This window comes from Oncorhynchus kisutch, linkage group LG5 (assembly GCF_002021735.2).
Source record: "Oncorhynchus kisutch isolate 150728-3 linkage group LG5, Okis_V2, whole genome shotgun sequence".
In the NCBI taxonomy this organism is placed as follows: domain Eukaryota; kingdom Metazoa; phylum Chordata; class Actinopteri; order Salmoniformes; family Salmonidae; genus Oncorhynchus; species Oncorhynchus kisutch.
Window position 1 is genome coordinate 58,641,876 of NC_034178.2, and position 16,273 is coordinate 58,658,148.

Genomic DNA, 16,273 nt, shown 5'->3' on the forward strand with positions numbered 1-16,273 from the left:
TTATTTCAATGATAATAAAACAGAAACACTATAGTAAATACTACAGTAATGTCTGCAAACAAACTACAGTAAATACTACAGTCTGCAATAACATGACAGTAAATACTACAGTAATGTCTGCAAACGAACTACAGTAAATACTAAAGTCTGCAAAAACCTTACAGTAAATACTACCGTATACTACAGTCTGCAAAAGGACCATTAATTACTATAGTATATACTACAGTTGTCCTTTACTGCAGTACTTATACTATAGTTTACTGTAAATAATACAGTATTCACTGTAGTGTTTTTGCGGACTTTAGTTTGGAAAACACTAAAGTGAATACTACAGTAAAGTCAGTAAAACACTAGTCAGTACTATAGTATTTATACCATAGTATACTATAGTATTTTTCATGTTGGGTGTTGTGATTTGTTCATGAAGAAATCATTTTATCACCTAATAAAAAGCATAAGCTGGCGGACACAAAAAAGTTGGTAAAGTTGCCGGCTAATGGCGAGTAAACTATATAAAATGTATTGGGTAAACCAGTTTTTTACCAACCATAATTGCCTACCACCATGACTATGATATAATACCAGCCCAACTTTAATTAGGGACCGAGTGTAGTAGCCTATAAATGTGTCTCTACTTTTGTTGTGGTTCGCAGATGAACCTGTTTTTCCTTAACACAGGATTAGGAATCCTACTAGACAAATATCTAAACCACAGTATCAGAAGCACAGCAGTGGTCAATATGCTTTCCCCCTTTTTCCTGTGTGACACACTTCCACTCCACCCCCTCTCTCATAACTATAACCTTTTACCCAGAGAGAATCAATTGGACCAAGGCAGGGGACAGAGCTGAGCTTTCGATTGGAACAGAGCATTTGAACAAAGCAGGGGATGTGGTGAGGTGTCGGACAGGGTTGTCTGGATTGGTTCTGGCCTAAGGCAGTAGGAGGAGACTTTCACAATGAATGGGAGTTCTGGGAACACATGTTAACTGAAGTTGTCTGGCTGTGCATGGAAGGGAAGCAGAGAGAGGAAAGGAACACAACAAGAGTAAGATCTGCTTCATTTGCTATCAGAAATGTAGACGTTTGTAGATATGTGCAGATTATGCAGAGTCACTCTGGGGATCAGACTTCAGTGTCTTAAGTGCTTGATTTATAACTTGTGGGCCCTCCTTACGCCCGTAATTGTAGAGTTAGTATATGTATGTGTGTGCTGATATTGGAAGTTAATGTGTATTTTTCTTTGTACAACAAGCTGTAAAGTGACCAAACTGCAGAGGTAGAAAATATGAGTGTTATGTGACTGAGTTTTGTTGAGAAAAAATGTAGTGTCAGCTGTCCTCTTTCCTCACTCTCTCCTGTTACATATTATTTAAATAAAGGTAACCAAAGAAGCAACCAAAGCAAGACATGTAGTTCTTCCTCATAACTCCTCTTTCCAACTCATAACACCTCTACCTAACTCCTCATAACACCTCTACATAACTCCTGATAACACCTCTACATAACTCCTGATAACACCTCTACATAACTCCTGATAACACCTCTACATAACTCCTGATAACACCTCTACATAACTCCTGATAACACCTCTACATAACTCCTCATAAGACCTCTACATAACTCCTGATAACACCTCTACATAACTCCTCATAACACCTCTACCTAACTCCTCATAACACCTCTACATAACTCCTGATAACACCTCTACATAACTCCTGATAACACCTCTACATAACTCCTGATAACACCTCTACATAACTCCTGATAACACCTCTACATAACTCCTCATAACACCTCTACATAACTCCTCATAACACCTCTACATAACTCCTGATAACACCTCTACATAACTCCTGATAACACCTCTACATAACTCCTCATAACACCTCTACCTAACTCCTCATAACACCTCTACATAACTCCTGATAACACCTCTACATAACTCCTGATAACACCTCTACATAACTCCTCATAACACCTCTACCTAACTCCTCATAACACCTCTACATAACTCCTGATAACACCTCTACATAACTCCTGATAACACCTCTACATAACTCCTGATAACACTACATAACTCCTGATAACACCTCTACATAACTCCTCATAACACCTCTACATAACTCCTGATAACACCTCTACATAACTCCTGATAACACCTCTACATAACTCCTCATAACACCTCTACATAACTCCTGATAACACCTCTACATAACTCCTGATAACACCTCTACATAACTCCTGATAACACCTCTACATAACTCCTCATAACACCTCTACATAACTCCTGATAACACCTCTACATAACTCCTGATAACACCTCTACATAACTCCTGATAACACCTCTACATAACTCCTCATAACACCTCTACATAACTCCTCATAACACCTCTACATAACTCCTCATAAGTTCCTTCATTATTTTACAGGGTCTGCTGTCTCTCAGGTTGGGCCAGATCTCTTGGCTGGACTTCCTCAATGATCATTGCACATGTAGACATGTTAGCTCAGTGAACAAACACAACCCTTTAACCCATGAGTCTAAGCCCTGTCTAAGCCGGGGCCTTTCTGCTATTAGCCCTTACAAACACATTGAATAACAGATTTACTACATGGAACAACAGATAGTCCACCCAAAAATCAAAAGGAAGTTTGTTCTGAAGTGTCTGCCTTATATCTGTGAGATATAAGAAACAGGAAACATTATTATATATATTTTTTAACATATATTTAACCCCTTATTGTTTTGGCACTAAACAGTCTCCTTATATACTTCCATTCATTTTTTCAACTGGTACCAGGGGACGTTCAGATGAGTCTTGTGAGGCCTGTTGGAAAACAACCAACATGTACGTGTTCGTGAGAGTCTCACCTTTACACAGAGGGGTGACAGGCTCTGCTGTCTCTCAAGTTGGGCCAGATCTCTTGGCTGGACTTACTCAATGATCATTGCACAAGTTAGCTCAGTGAACACACACAACCCTTTAACCCAATTCATCAATGTTTTCAAGAACATTGAGGACCTCAAGATGTAATTATACTTATGGACAGACTAGCATGAGGCATCTAAGAACATCATCCCAGAAACACTGAACACCAATGGCAGAGGAGCACAGTAACAGGAGCACAGGTCACATGTGACGTCATATCAGGCATATCAGGCAGTAATCACTGACTTCTTCTCATACCAGTCCCCGTCAGCCGTACAGTTCTGACCTCTGTTTCCAAGATTTCATGATCACATGCACCATACCCAGTAGTACACTCTATACCCTCTCACCCATCTGGAAGCCCTGACATAGACTGGGCAGTAGGTAGACTCATCACCCAGGACACCATTGGACACTCCGCACTTCAGAGATGACCGGTACCCAGCTTCTAAACTACCCTGCCACAGACTCTCCCTTCAGGTCTCCCAACTCCCACTCTATTCAGCTCCATTAAGTTGCCATGACATCCCCAATCCCCCCTCTTTCCCAGGCCACCACGGTCACCTCGCCGCAGCTCCCTCTGGCCCTGTGGCCCCCACTGGACTTTGCCTTGGGTGCGTTGTCGTGCTGCGGGGCCTGTGTGTTCACTAACCCCCTGGAGGTGGTGAAGACGCGACTGCAGCTGCAGGGAGAGCTGCGGGCGCGGGGGACCTACCAGCGGCACTACCGCGGGGTGGTTCAGGCCCTATGGGTGGTGGGTAGAACAGACGGGCTACGCGGGCTGCAGAAGGGGCTCTCGGCTGGGCTGTTGTACCAGGGAATGATGAACGGTGTGAGGCTGGGCTTCTACTCCTACTGTGATGCCGTGGGGGTCACTGCAGCCCCTGGAGGGAGTCTGATGTCAGGAGCCATTGCCGGGGCTCTGGGTGCCTTCATCGCCTCTCCTGCCTATCTGGTGAGTAGCATGTTTGTTTTGTTGTTTCTCTCGTAGTCAATAGCTTTGTAAAAGGTAAAGAGGTATGGAAGGCACTTGGGGTCATAATGTACATACATAACATATATAGCATCTACAGTATTTACAGTGTGACGTCCCTCCCACTCTGTGTGCTGAGATCTCCTGTTTGGTAGTCTGCTTGTTGCAGGAGGCCAGTGGGCAGAGCAAGAGGATCGTCAGCTGATGTGGCGCACCTGGGCAGGCTTGGCCTGCAGGCTATAAAGGGAGGCCACATCAGCCAACACTCTCTCTCTTCCCTGACTGGCAGGCTGGTTTCCACCACCTTGTGTTTTTTTCGGTCTGTTTTCACCATCTAACACCCTCTCCACTCATCCACACACTACATACACTACTGATCCTACAGACGTCCACAGCTTATGTTACATTGTTGTATGTATTATTATTTAGTTTAATACATGTATTCCTTTACACATTTAAGTCATGCGTGGTCTCCCTTTGTTGTTAGGAAATATGAGCCAGGTTGTAACAACAGTGTTGACCCTACATTGTAAAAACTGATAAACAACAGCAAATCAGCTCAAATTGATTTTAATTTAGGAAATCTCTTCCAATGTTTCCCCACAGAATAGATAGATATATGTTATCGTATACAAACATAAGCAACGTTTGAATTGATTATGTTTTAGTTAAATGTTATATCTGTTTGGGCTTCTTGCCGTCAATTTGCAGTCTACAAAATATTTGTAATTATGTTATGGCCCCCTGACCATCCGCTCAATAAAAAATCGTCCCGAGGCTGAATCTGGTTGATGATCCCTGTGTTAAGGACAGTCGCTGGGAGACGAGAAGCAAGTACAGGGAGTGACCATTTAATAAACAATGGACATGAAACAGAACCTGGACAGCGTCTGGACAGGGGAAAACAAATCGACAATAATGCTGACACTGGGAACAAACTGAGAACAGACAGATATAGAGGGGAAAACAACAAAGTGAAGGAGTCCAGGTGAGTCCAATGAGCGCTGATGAGCGTAATGATGGTGACAGGTGTGTGTAATGATTCCGTTCCAGAGAGGCGCTCGTGGGCGCCAGAGCGACACAGAGGGTGAGCTGGTACAGGCGTGACACCCTGCCCTACAGTATGTGCCCCAATTTCACAACAAAGGCTTTTTGAGCACTCAGTGCATCATACCTTATGGAGTATAATCATAAGTGTCATAAATATTGCACCAGCCATGTTCCCTGTTATGAGAACCTGGTGCATTTGTGCAGGTACTGTAAATACAATTATAAACTGGGTGGTTCGAGCCCTGAATGCTGATTGGTTGACAGCCATGATATATCAGACCGTATACCACAGGTATGACAAAACATTTATTTTTACTGCTCAAATTACGTTGGTAACCAGTTTATAACAGCAATGAGGCACCTCGGGCGTTTGTGGTATATGGCCAATATACCACGGCTAAGGGTTGTGTCCAGGCACTCCGCTTAAGAACAGCCCTAAGCCGTGGTATATACCACACCCTCTTGTGCCTTATTGCTTAAATCTATCAAGTCAGCCAGTTCAGCATGTTACGTATCATGTTATGTTCAGGGATGTGATTGTTACTGTGCGAAGGGCAGTGGCTTCTACAGTGGCTGTGTATTTCCCCATGCGTTCAGGCAGTTGCCCCTCACTTGTATAATAACCCATATAATAACCTAAGGTGGCCCTCATATACTCATGCTACTGTTGTTGTTGTCTAGGCTGCATCTGTTGCTCAATACATCAATGAGCCGCATAATCTCTCCAGCACTCTGAAAACACTATACATATAGATATGTTTCTGAGTATCTGGGTCACTAAATATACCTGGCATGTATCCACTTCCAAGCACTACCCAAAATACTTCCCAGCACTCCCTCCTGTCCTTTTTGGCAGTGTATGAAGGTAAGCGAGACAGAATGATAGAAAGAGATTTCTGATTACACCCGGTATGGGAGAAAGACCAGGGAGGGCTCGGCCTCCGGAGTATGTATGCATGTATACTGTGGGAGCCAAACTCATCTCAATAACCTAAGCAATGGTCATTGAGAGAGAGAGCGAGAAAGTGAAAGAGCGAGAGAGATGAACAGTGAGGAAAGACAGATATGAATTTGTTTTTTTTAGTAAACCTTTATTTAACTAGGCAAGTCAGTTAAGAACAAATTCTTATTTTCAATGACGGCCTAGGAACAGTGGGTTAACTGCCTGTTCAAGGGCAGAATTACAGATTTTGTACCTTGTCAGCTCGGGGATTTGAACTTGCAACCTTTCGGTTATTAGTCCAATGCTCTAACCACTAGGCTACACTGCCGCCCCAAATTGAGATCATGGGCATCCTGAAGGGGTGTGTGTGCAGAGTGCTGAAATATGTGTACATGTTGTGTAACTAATACCAGGTGTAACCACTGAACAGTGTGTCTCTATATATTGACAGGGTTGTGCTTATTTAATTATAGGGTGATGTACTGCAGAGGCTCTCTTTGCAATGCTGTGTATGTCAAATGTGTATTCAATTACATTGAAGAATCTATGTCTTATATTTCCTCCACAGGTGAAGACACATCTGCAGGCCCAGACAGTTGAGGCCATCGCAGTGGGTCACCAGCACAACCATCAGGTGAGGGGTGTATGCATGTGTGTACATGTGTATCACATGTGGATGCAGGACATCTGTTCCCTGTGTTCAAGACCTGCCAATAATTTGTTTTTGTATTTTACCATTTTTCTCCCCACTTTTGATCTTGGTCTCATTGCTGCAACTCCCCAACTGGCTCGGGAGACGAAGGTCGAGTCATGTGTCCTCCGACACATGACCTGCCAAACCGCGCTTCTTAACACCCGCACGCTTAACCCGGAAGCCAGCCGTACTAATGTGTCAGAGGAAACACCGTTCACCTGACTACTGAGGTCAGCCTGCAGGTGCCCGGGCCGCCACAAGGAGTCGCTAAAGCGCGATGAGCCAAGTAAAGCCCCCCCATCCAAACACTCCCCTAACCGGGACAACACTGGGCCAATTGTGCACCAACCTATGGGACTCCCGATCACAGCCAGTTGTGATACAGCCCACTATCGAACCTGGGTCTATAGTGATGCCTCTAGCACTGTGATGCAGTGCCTTAGACCGCTGCGCCACTCAGGATGCCCCATGCCAATAAATGTTTAATGATGGCTCTGATATTGCAAAAATCCTGTATTAACACCCTTTCAGTTTCAGAGGTAGGGGCAAACTTGCTTTATTTTGTCTTGGTACTCCTCTCACACTTACAATAAAACAGCGTTTCCCAAACTTGGTCCTCGGGACCCAAGAGGTGCACGTTTTGTTTTTTGTCCTAACACTACACAGCTGATTCAAATGACCAAAGCTTGATGATTAGTTGATTATTTGAATCAGCTGTGTAGTGCTAGGGCAAAAAACCAAAACATGCACCTCTTGGGGTCCCGAGGACCCTGCAGTGAAGCTCAAGGCAATGTATAGATCTAAGGTATGCAGGTTTTCTACAGTAAAGTCAACTGGTACAATATCCCTTTGTGTTTGCCATAGGCTGAAGCAATCCAATACCCTGACACACTATCATTTGTGGGCAAAATGTCCACAAGTGATGTAAGTGCAGAGTTCATAACTTAATAGTAGAAAAATGTCCATACTTCAGAGAGGGATTTCCATTTGAAAACACTTTCATATTCAACAGCGAGAAACACTAGGCTATGTATGGTAGCCTACACATGTGGTTCGACACTTCAACTTTTCTCCCTCAAAATGTATCTGTCTTCTTCAGAATTTGCTTTACAAGCCAGTTGCCTCTAGCTACAGTTTACTAGAGCATACCTCTCCACACCTTGTGGTAAAAAGAAGCAAATCACTTTAACTGATGGAGGATCCCCTTTCCCTCCCTCAGGGAGTGTCGAGTGCCTTCGCCAATATCTACTGGCGGGAGGGCGTGGTGGGGCTGTGGAGGGGTGTGAACGGGGCTGTGCCTCGAGTCATGGTAGGATCAGCCACCCAACTGGCCACCTTCAGCTCCACCAAAGAATGGGTGGCACGCCTGCAGGTAACTATAGAAACCATGTATGCAGACTGTGTTGCCTATTGCATTACAAGCCAGGTGTCACACATGCAGATGGCAATCATAGTACAGTACCAGCAGATAAGGATCGTGTTTATAGATTAGGGTTGTCTGTTATTGTCATGCAAAATACTGCCGGTCTCACGGTAATTGGCCGTTAATTAACATAAACATGTTTAGCATCCCCAGGCCTCCACTCATACAAGCTTCAAACAAACCGCTGATGCACACCTTTTGAACATCTACATTGAAAAAAGTATAATAAATCAATTTAACATACACCATCACAATAAATCCATTATTTATTTTAGTCATGTCTAAATAAACATTATGATATAAAGAAAATGTATTTCTGAAGAACAGAATATAAGTTGGCCTACTGTATGTTATCTGGCTATGAGGAGCTGTATGCATGCTACTGAGTGATGCTGAAGTAGACTTTCTAATCAACAATACCTAGCTCTTATATGGAATAAACCAGCTCATCATCACCATAGAAAGCTCTGTCCATTTCTTTGTTAGGCTTTGAAACAACATCCACAACGATCATGTTTTACACTCAGTTTCAACCTGCTGTTGAAACTTTTTTCTTCAAATTGATCATCACGGTGAAGGGAGTTGTAAAAGCAGGATACTGTTTTGATGATGTGTTTGAAGTGATTTTCGATTGCATGTGCATTGATGTCAGAGTGGTTAGAGGGAAAGTAGAGCCCTGAGTACCAGGCCATTAGCGACCTGGTGGTCATTAGCAAGTTGGGTACTACCAAAGCATGTCCAGAGTGCTAAAAGGAGAATGCCGTGACTCAATGGCCACGTGGAATTTTACTGCAGTTATGACTCTTGACTGTCGGTGTGGCCATAATACAGTGACCAGTCCTAATCCAGAACGATTGATTGTTTCTGAGTTGATTGTTATTTTACAAGGAACATATGATACAAGAAAACAACAAGATATGAATAATCTGGCACCCCTACCGTTAGTTGATTTCTCTCTGTGTCTTTGTAGTGGTACAGTCCAAACAGCTGGCTGGTTGCCTTGACAGCTGCCTGTATCAGTGGAGTCGCAGTGACAATCACCATGACCCCGTTTGATGTCATCAGCACCCGCCTCTACAACCAGCCAGTGGATGAGCATCATAGTGTGAGCCTTTTTTCAATATCTTGTTGTCTTTCATCCATCATTATTGGCATTGCCCAATTCACCCTGATATTCCCTGGCCTCTCTCTTGGCTTCTAAGTACCTTTCCTTCTCCATATACTGTACACCCCTAGCTCTTAGCTGTTCAACCCAAATATATATCAATATCTATACTGTAACTATCTATAGCTGTTGAACTCACAGTTTTATCCTCTACCTCTCTTGCCTGTCTGTTAGGGTCGTCTGTACCAGGGCTTCTCAGACTGTCTGGTGAAGGTGTGTCGGACCGAAGGTGTGCTGGGACTTTATAAAGGCATGGGTCCTGTATTCTTCCGCCTGTGCCCTCACACCATTCTCAGCATGCTCTTCTGGGACCTGATGAGACAGAGAGCCTTCCAGGACGTCCAGAACCAGAGCTGAAGAGAAGAGGATATTCAGTCAATCCTGGATGACAATGGAAGTTGAATTTTTAAATAATGATTAATTACTAAACCCAACAGGTTTTGGTCTGTTGCCTTCGTCAGAGCCAGACCTGAGACAGAGGGCCTCATACTGTACATGGACAGAGTTGAGGTTTAATAATTGACAGGTCCATTGGTGGAGAGAAGGAGAGACATTGAGGAGTAGACACTCTTGCACTCACTCAGTAGTTGACAGAAATTATACATAATGGCTTGACATACATCACTAAACTTAAACAATTTGTTCCATCTCCAGTTTATTTGACTGACACTGCAAGTTCCTGGACAGTGATGTTGAAGGAGGATATGGAAGATGAGGCTCACTCCATGCCTAAGCCTTAAAGGGGCAATCTGCAGTTGCTATATACATTTTTGGATTTATACATAAATTATATGTATCCATTGATTCTTAAAGAATATAACTTAGAATTTCTCCATGAGCTTAGTTCAAATGGAATACCCCACCAGAACCCAAAATATAAGCTTGTTTTACTCCAGTGTTTGTAAACAAAGTGTAAATGTAAATTAACACTATATATCCCCAAAACATGGTTACAACTATAATTTTGATATCATGGATGGTCAGTCCTTGCATCCATAGTTCTGTCTATGGATTTAAGAGTGGTTACATTTCTCCAGCCACATCCCTCAACTTTGACCAAAACAGGAATCGGGGAGGTCTCTTTTATCTTTTTTATGGATTCAACTGCTGATTGCCGCTTTAAGATCAAAAGTCAAACTGTGCACAAGAAGGCCCATTATTAATGAAGCAAGACAAAGGTTGGTCAGATCAACAATTCTGTGTAATATGTGGCTTTTATTCTAGGTTAGTGACCTAGATCATTTTGAGGCAACAGTTTTACTGATATTTTTGTCATTTCCATGTAATGTGTGAAAATAAAAATGCTTTGACTTGTGCATGTCTGAAGATGACAAAAATGTAAGATAATTTGAACTAGTTGAAGTATATGTATACTTGTTATATTGAATTGCCATTAATAAAGACCATTCTACTTTAAAATTGGAATACACATCCGTTTTAATATTCACAGACCCCATTGACGGCACAGATGAGTACCCCAGCCTAGCTTCTGAGAATGCATTTTTTAAAGACAACAGTCTAATCTAGCAGATTCCCTTGATGCGATTTCAGACAATCATCTATTGCAACCCCTTTTGATCACGAAACATCTAGGCCTCCTCGGACAGGGGGGCACACGTCAGACCACAATCATACGACCTTTGAAACTTCAACACGAAGAGAACACACAAGTGATCAATACGGTGAAAATGAAGGCAACATGAAAACCATCTGAAGAGTTTCGTGTTGCGGAGGAAAGGATACTAATACCTCCTACTTGGTCACTGCGTTTCTAATCAATGGCTATATCACTGTACATTTTGGATCGAAGTTTCTAGCATCGGATGCATAACACATACTTGCGCGCATCGTGCCAGTCAGAAAAAACGAAAAAATGTCAATGTCTCCCTCAAATTGGCTAGCGTGGATCCCGGTGTGGCTGCCATTTGACTCCAACCCTTTTGATTGTGTATTGCAAGGTGGGTCGCTATACGGTTAGGCATTTATCCGTTCGCGTCTATGTTATTGCACCGGTTTCATATTAATTAAGTCCTTGAATTATGGTGGTGATGATGAAACGATCATGTTCAGAAACTTTATTGGTGATGCTGATAGTAACGCGCGTGTGTGTGCTTGTGTTCCTCAGGTCTGGTTGGTGCGTGTGGAATCTCAGTGTTCTATAATCTCATGAGAGTTCACCTACTCCTTCAGTCAATCAGGTGAGATACTGTTGCTTTTTAATATATATTGTCTCAAAACAATAAATAACCTCTACGGTGTTCATGAATAACCTGTGTTCATGAATGCTTACATCAAATGCAATGTTGTATGCGATAGTGCATATGTGTACAACGTTACTGGTGTACACTTAACTTAATCTCTCCCCTGTAGCAGTGGTTCTGAATATAATGGGGACAGTAAAGACAAGGGAAGGTCAGAGTCTTCGCCTGCAGCAGGGAACAAGCTGTTGGGGGGACATGGGTTGAGTGGTGTGCTGCAGTTTTGGTTCCTGACTGGCCTCCTGTCTCTGGTCGGCCCCCGGGTCTCCTCTCTAGTGGTCCTGGAGTTCTCCCTCAGAGCCGTCGCTGCCTGGATCACTGCAGGACCGGTGAGACACACACAAACACACACACATCAACACAGTGTGTTTAATATTGTTTTTTGGTTCCTTTTGTAAATATGGTGTTATTTTTGTGTTTTGTTTTGGGGGACATTGTCATTCATTGTTCTATAAATGTATTCCTTAATCCATGCATTAATCTGTCTGTCTGTCTGTCTGTCTGTCTGTCTGTCTGTCTGTCTGTCTGTCTGTCTGTCTGTCTGTCTGTCTGTCTGTCTGTCTGTCTGTCTGTCTGTCTGTCTGTCTGTCTGTCTGTCTGTCTGTCTGTCTGTCTGTCTGTCTGTCTGTCTGTCTGTCTGTCTGTCTGTCTGTCTTGTCTGTCTGTCTGTCTGTCTGTCTGTCTGTCTGTCTGTCTGTCTGTCTGTCTGCCTGCCTGTCTGCCTGTCTGCCTGTCTGCCTGCCTGCCTGCCTGCCTGCCTGCCTGCCTGCCTGCCTGTCTGTCTGTCTGTCTGTCTGTCTGCCTGCCTGCCTGCCTGCCTACCCACCCACCCAGGATGTCCTCCCAGGCAGCACCAAGCTCATGCTGGTCCAGTGCCAGTTTTCTCTAGGCTGTGCTCTGAGCTGCAGTCTCCACTTCCTCCAGGAGGGGGCTCCCCATCGCTCACTCAGCCTCTTGCTGGCGGCCGGTCTCAGCTGGCTGCTGGCGGGTCACTGTCACTTTCTCTGGGGCCACGTCTCCAGGCTCTACCACATACACAGCTCCCAGCGTTACTGTGGGGTCTGCATCACCCTCCTGAACTCCGGCCACTCCCTGCTCCCCTCGCTGCAGAGAGCCGTGCTCCTGGCCTTTGCCGTGGCTGGCGTGGCCGGCCTCGCCACCGTGCACCACCACTTCCTGTCCGAGGCGGAGTCTCTGAGGTTCTGGACACCACTGACCATCTGCTACACCCTGTTGGTGGTTTATGTCCAAGGTGATGCATCACTTAGATTGACTTGATTTCCATTGAAAATCTTAGCAGCCCAAAGAATGAGTTGAATCAATCAATTGAGAGAAGTAGCACCATAACAAGTAGAATAGCCTCTATAAGATCAGGGTCGTGTTCAGTAGTGAGGAAACATTTCACAACAGAGTGTAATGGGGCAAGTACTACCTCAATTTGTCCAATAAGAACACATATTTTCATGTTCGGTCACAAAACTTTGCAGTGTGCCCTACTGAACAGAATCACCTTTATTTGCCATGTACATTTACACATACCTGAATTTAACTTGGTGATATGGTGCTGCTAGTGATAGACAACAATTAGAGACAGAATACAGACAGCGGAGTTTACACAAAGTTTGCATACATTATATACAAATAGGTAGAATGAGCATAGAGCTATAAGAGATTGAGCAGTGGCTCTACAAATATACAGTTGATATACACTGTATGTACAAATGTACATTATCAGTATACATTTATCTAACACCCTAGTCGTGTCACGTTTGTTCATTGTCTTCTCTATTGCCCTCCACAGAGGAGCGGAATCGACGCCCTGGCAGTGAGGCCTTGCTGCACACGGTGGCTTTGCGTCTGGGAGCCCTGCTGGTGCTCATGCTGATGGTGGGCCGCTGGACCGACATGCTCCACATCCTCATCACCTTCCTGGGGGAATTTGTATGTCTCTTATCTTCTCATGACCTCCTCCAAGCCCTGACCCAGGTTAGTGTGGCTCCACAGCCTGTACACATCTCACTCTTGCTCTGTGTTTGCTCACTTTCTCTCTCTCTCTCTCTCTCTCTCTCTCTCTCTCTCTCTCTCGCTATCTCTCTCTCGCTATCTCTGTCTCTCTCTCTTTTTCACCTTCTCTTTCTCTCTCTGCAGGGACAGCGAAAACATTTCACAGGGGTGCGGGAAAACAATAGTTTAAACCTAGACATGTTTCTAAAAAGCCTAGATAATATTTCTGCCAACATTGGGTAGGCTATTTGTTAGTCAACTTGTCTGTAATTACATACATGCAGCTTCTCGTCTGTCATAACTTTGCCGTAGAAGATTTAATAAAGCTTTGCTTACAAGAAGAATGTTAGAATGAGCATCAATAATAGAATGCATCAATAATTTACTTGAAATCGGGTTACGTTTTCTCTTTCATTTCTGCTTCAAGGACCTTTAGGGACAGGGGAGAAAACACAATACCTCTAATGGCACAGACTTTTCATTTCTGCTTCAAGGACCTTTAGGGACCGGGGAGAAAACACAATACCTCTAATGGCACAGACTTTTCATTTCTGCTTCAAGGACCTTTAGGGACCGGGGAGAAAACACAATACCTCTAATGGCACAGACTTTTCATTTCTGCTTCAAGGACCTTTAGGGACCGGGGAGAAAACACAATACCTCTAATGGCACAAACTTTTCATTTCTGCTTCAAGGACCTTTAGGGAACGGGGAGAAAACACAACACCTCTAATGGCACAAACTTTTAATTTCTGCTTCAAGGACTGTTGGGGAATAATCAGAATTGGTTGGTAACATAGGTAAATGTTTTATATTCATCATATGTTTGTAAGTTACTTCTCATCAGAATGTGTTTGTATAATACTGTGGCGGGGTTGCAGTATCTGTTCTATGTCAAGACTAAGTTGCTTGGGCCGGAGAGAGGGGAGAGGTCAAGCGTGTCAAGATAGGATGGATTTGATATATGCCTGTTGATATGGAGGATTGGTTTATGGTTCTGAGTTGGAGAAAATAACATGTTTTAGGAGACAAAGCTGAACGATGAATTATGCCGATGCTGTCTTATCCTGTGTGTGTCTTTGCTATAAAGGATCTCAGTTGAAATGTGGAAGGGACTCTCAGAGAATTCATTGATAGACACTGAATTGATCTGAGAGTCACAGGGTTGTGATAGAGCTCATATAATAAAAAATGGACTTTGTGATAACTAACTCTGACTTGTGTGTGGTTTGCTCTCATGATTTGGTAAATAGAGGAAATTTCCACGACAGGACCTTTAGGGAACGGGGAGAAAACACTATACCTCTAATGGCACAGACTTTTCATTTCTGCTTCAAGGACCTTTAGGGAACGGGGAGAAAACACAAAACGGGAAAGATTCTTCCGCTCTTATGGCACAGACTTTTGTGATCCTACGGTAATCATTGATTCCAAATAATTTTCTGTATCTTCATGTCAGTATTCTCTTTTGTTCTATTGCTTTTTAGGTGGAAGCAGAAGAAGACATTCCCAGCAGATCTGCCCAGCACTCCAGCAGCACACAGCAGCACATGTCACCAAGGAGAAGCCTGTGCTCCATGTCATCAGACAGAGACACACAGAGAAACTATAAGGCTGCAGAATACCACAACACAGACCAGTCCCTGTTTCACTCTACCTCAGATAGAGAAAAATAACTCGTTCTTCAAATACAGCCATCTACTGGCCTGTCTCACTCTGTGATATGTTGAAATCCAATAATGTCCCCATTTACGCATATTAATCATTGATACTGTTTTGTTCCCATAGACATACACCATTTCTGTCATAAATCATAGCAATATTAAAATATGAATTGTTGTTTATGACCTTATGACACTGTGTGGTTTGGACCAGTGAAGGGAGACCTAAACCTGCTTACACAATATCTATTGTTTCTTTCCTCTGTCTTCTCTTGAATTATTAACCAGTCTATTACCACAGTGACAAGGACGTGGTTGCTAGAGCCATAAATATACAGTTTGTTCTCTGGCTAAGTGGCTTACATGACACTGTATGGTATAGATACGGTATAGATTTGAGCTGTAGCTAGGAGTTGTAGTCTATTTAGCTTTACCAGATGTCCTGAGTTGACTATTTAAACTATAACAATTGAGATGATAATTTATATTATTTAAGAGGGGTGAGTATACAGTGAAAGATAGAAGGTGGTAAGGAAGTGGTTGAGTGGTAAGTCAAATGGGGGAATGATGAGAAGGAGAGGGTTGAAGATAGGGATGAACTGAGGTTCCAAGACCAGAGGGAGAGGTGTGTGGTAACTGTTGTCTCTACTGGGTGTACCTCGTCCCTTCAAAAAGTAGTCATCACCCTGTTGCGCAATCCTAGTAGATTTACATTTTAGTCATTTAGCAGATGTTCTTGTCCTGGGCGACTTACAGTCAAACAGGAAGGACAGACAGGAATCATGCTTTATCAACTAAATGAAAGAGCAATTAGACCATTATTTGGTTTATGATGCCAGCGTTATGTCTAGGGTTTTAAATAGTTGCGAATAAAACCAGATTAAAGTTGAGAACAGGGTTTTATTTGTGGCCAAGGCCACGCAAATGGTTTCTAAAATGCAAATCATGCCTACATGCCTTTTCTGTCCTTTTACAAACACACTTGTTGTGAAATGTTCATTATCATCCTGTTTGTGTTTCCCTTGGAGTCACCCTATTTGTACTGAATAAACCAAAAGGCCATTTATTTCAAAGTGATGTAACATTATGTGCTGTTTTCCTACAATGGCCATCTCTTCTCTTACAGAAGTATTAGAGTTGTGTTGTCAGTTTTCCCCTTTCTGCATCTG

At 43.2% G+C, this 16,273-nt stretch overlaps 2 protein-coding genes across 6 annotated transcripts; both read left to right on the forward strand.

Annotated features, from left to right (window-relative positions):
- Positions 1–850: 850 nt before the first annotated feature.
- Positions 851–10,606, forward strand: LOC109891331 (solute carrier family 25 member 34). Of its 4 annotated transcripts, XR_004210093.1 has the most exons (8): positions 851–1,048; positions 3,484–3,888; positions 4,062–4,225; positions 4,715–4,894; positions 6,468–6,533; positions 7,813–7,965; positions 8,987–9,121; positions 9,356–10,606. XR_004210093.1 is itself a non-coding variant. In XM_020483789.2 (6 exons), the coding sequence occupies exons 1-6, from the start codon at positions 983–985 to the stop codon at positions 9,536–9,538; spliced, it is 1,008 nt and encodes a 335-aa protein (XP_020339378.1). In that variant the 5' UTR covers positions 864–982; the 3' UTR covers positions 9,539–10,606. The 4 variants fall into 4 exon arrangements, 3 of the variants coding, with proteins under 3 accessions (XP_031681375.1, XP_020339378.1, XP_031681373.1); XM_020483789.2 differs by lacking the exons at positions 4,062–4,225; positions 4,715–4,894 and having other exon boundaries at positions 864–1,048; XM_031825513.1 differs by lacking the exons at positions 4,062–4,225; positions 4,715–4,894 and having other exon boundaries at positions 865–1,048; positions 2,433–3,888.
- A 14-nt stretch (positions 10,607–10,620) lies between these two features.
- LOC109891330 (transmembrane protein 82) lies at positions 10,621–16,177 on the forward strand. 2 transcript variants are annotated; one of them, XM_020483787.2, is made up of 6 exons: positions 10,621–11,139; positions 11,307–11,379; positions 11,552–11,768; positions 12,274–12,691; positions 13,241–13,425; positions 14,931–16,177. In XM_020483787.2, the coding sequence occupies exons 1-6, from the start codon at positions 11,055–11,057 to the stop codon at positions 15,117–15,119; spliced, it is 1,167 nt and encodes a 388-aa protein (XP_020339376.1). In that variant the 5' UTR covers positions 10,621–11,054; the 3' UTR covers positions 15,120–16,177. The 2 variants fall into 2 exon arrangements, with proteins under 2 accessions (XP_020339376.1, XP_020339377.1); XM_020483788.2 differs by having other exon boundaries at positions 10,670–11,139; positions 11,555–11,768.
- Positions 16,178–16,273: the final 96 nt, after the last annotated feature.

What these genes read in the sequence shown, in the direction of transcription:
- LOC109891331 (XM_020483789.2), top strand. Translation starts at nt 983, where the DNA reads ATGTTAACTGAAGTTGTCTGGCTGTGCATGGAAGGGAAGCAGAGAGAG. An exon ending in AGGAAAGGAACACAACAAGA is followed by an intron (nt 1,049 to 3,483) that starts GTAAGATCTGCT and finishes CCTCTTTCCCAG; the next exon opens with GCCACCACGGTCACCTCGCC. An exon ending in CAGTGGATGAGCATCATAGT is followed by an intron (nt 9,122 to 9,355) that starts GTGAGCCTTTTT and finishes CCTGTCTGTTAG; the next exon opens with GGTCGTCTGTACCAGGGCTT.
- LOC109891330 (XM_020483787.2), top strand. Translation starts at nt 11,055, where the DNA reads ATGTCAATGTCTCCCTCAAATTGGCTAGCGTGGATCCCGGTGTGGCTG. An exon ending in TTTTGATTGTGTATTGCAAG is followed by an intron (nt 11,140 to 11,306) that starts GTGGGTCGCTAT and finishes TGTGTTCCTCAG; the next exon opens with GTCTGGTTGGTGCGTGTGGA. An exon ending in GTTGGTGGTTTATGTCCAAG is followed by an intron (nt 12,692 to 13,240) that starts GTGATGCATCAC and finishes TGCCCTCCACAG; the next exon opens with AGGAGCGGAATCGACGCCCT.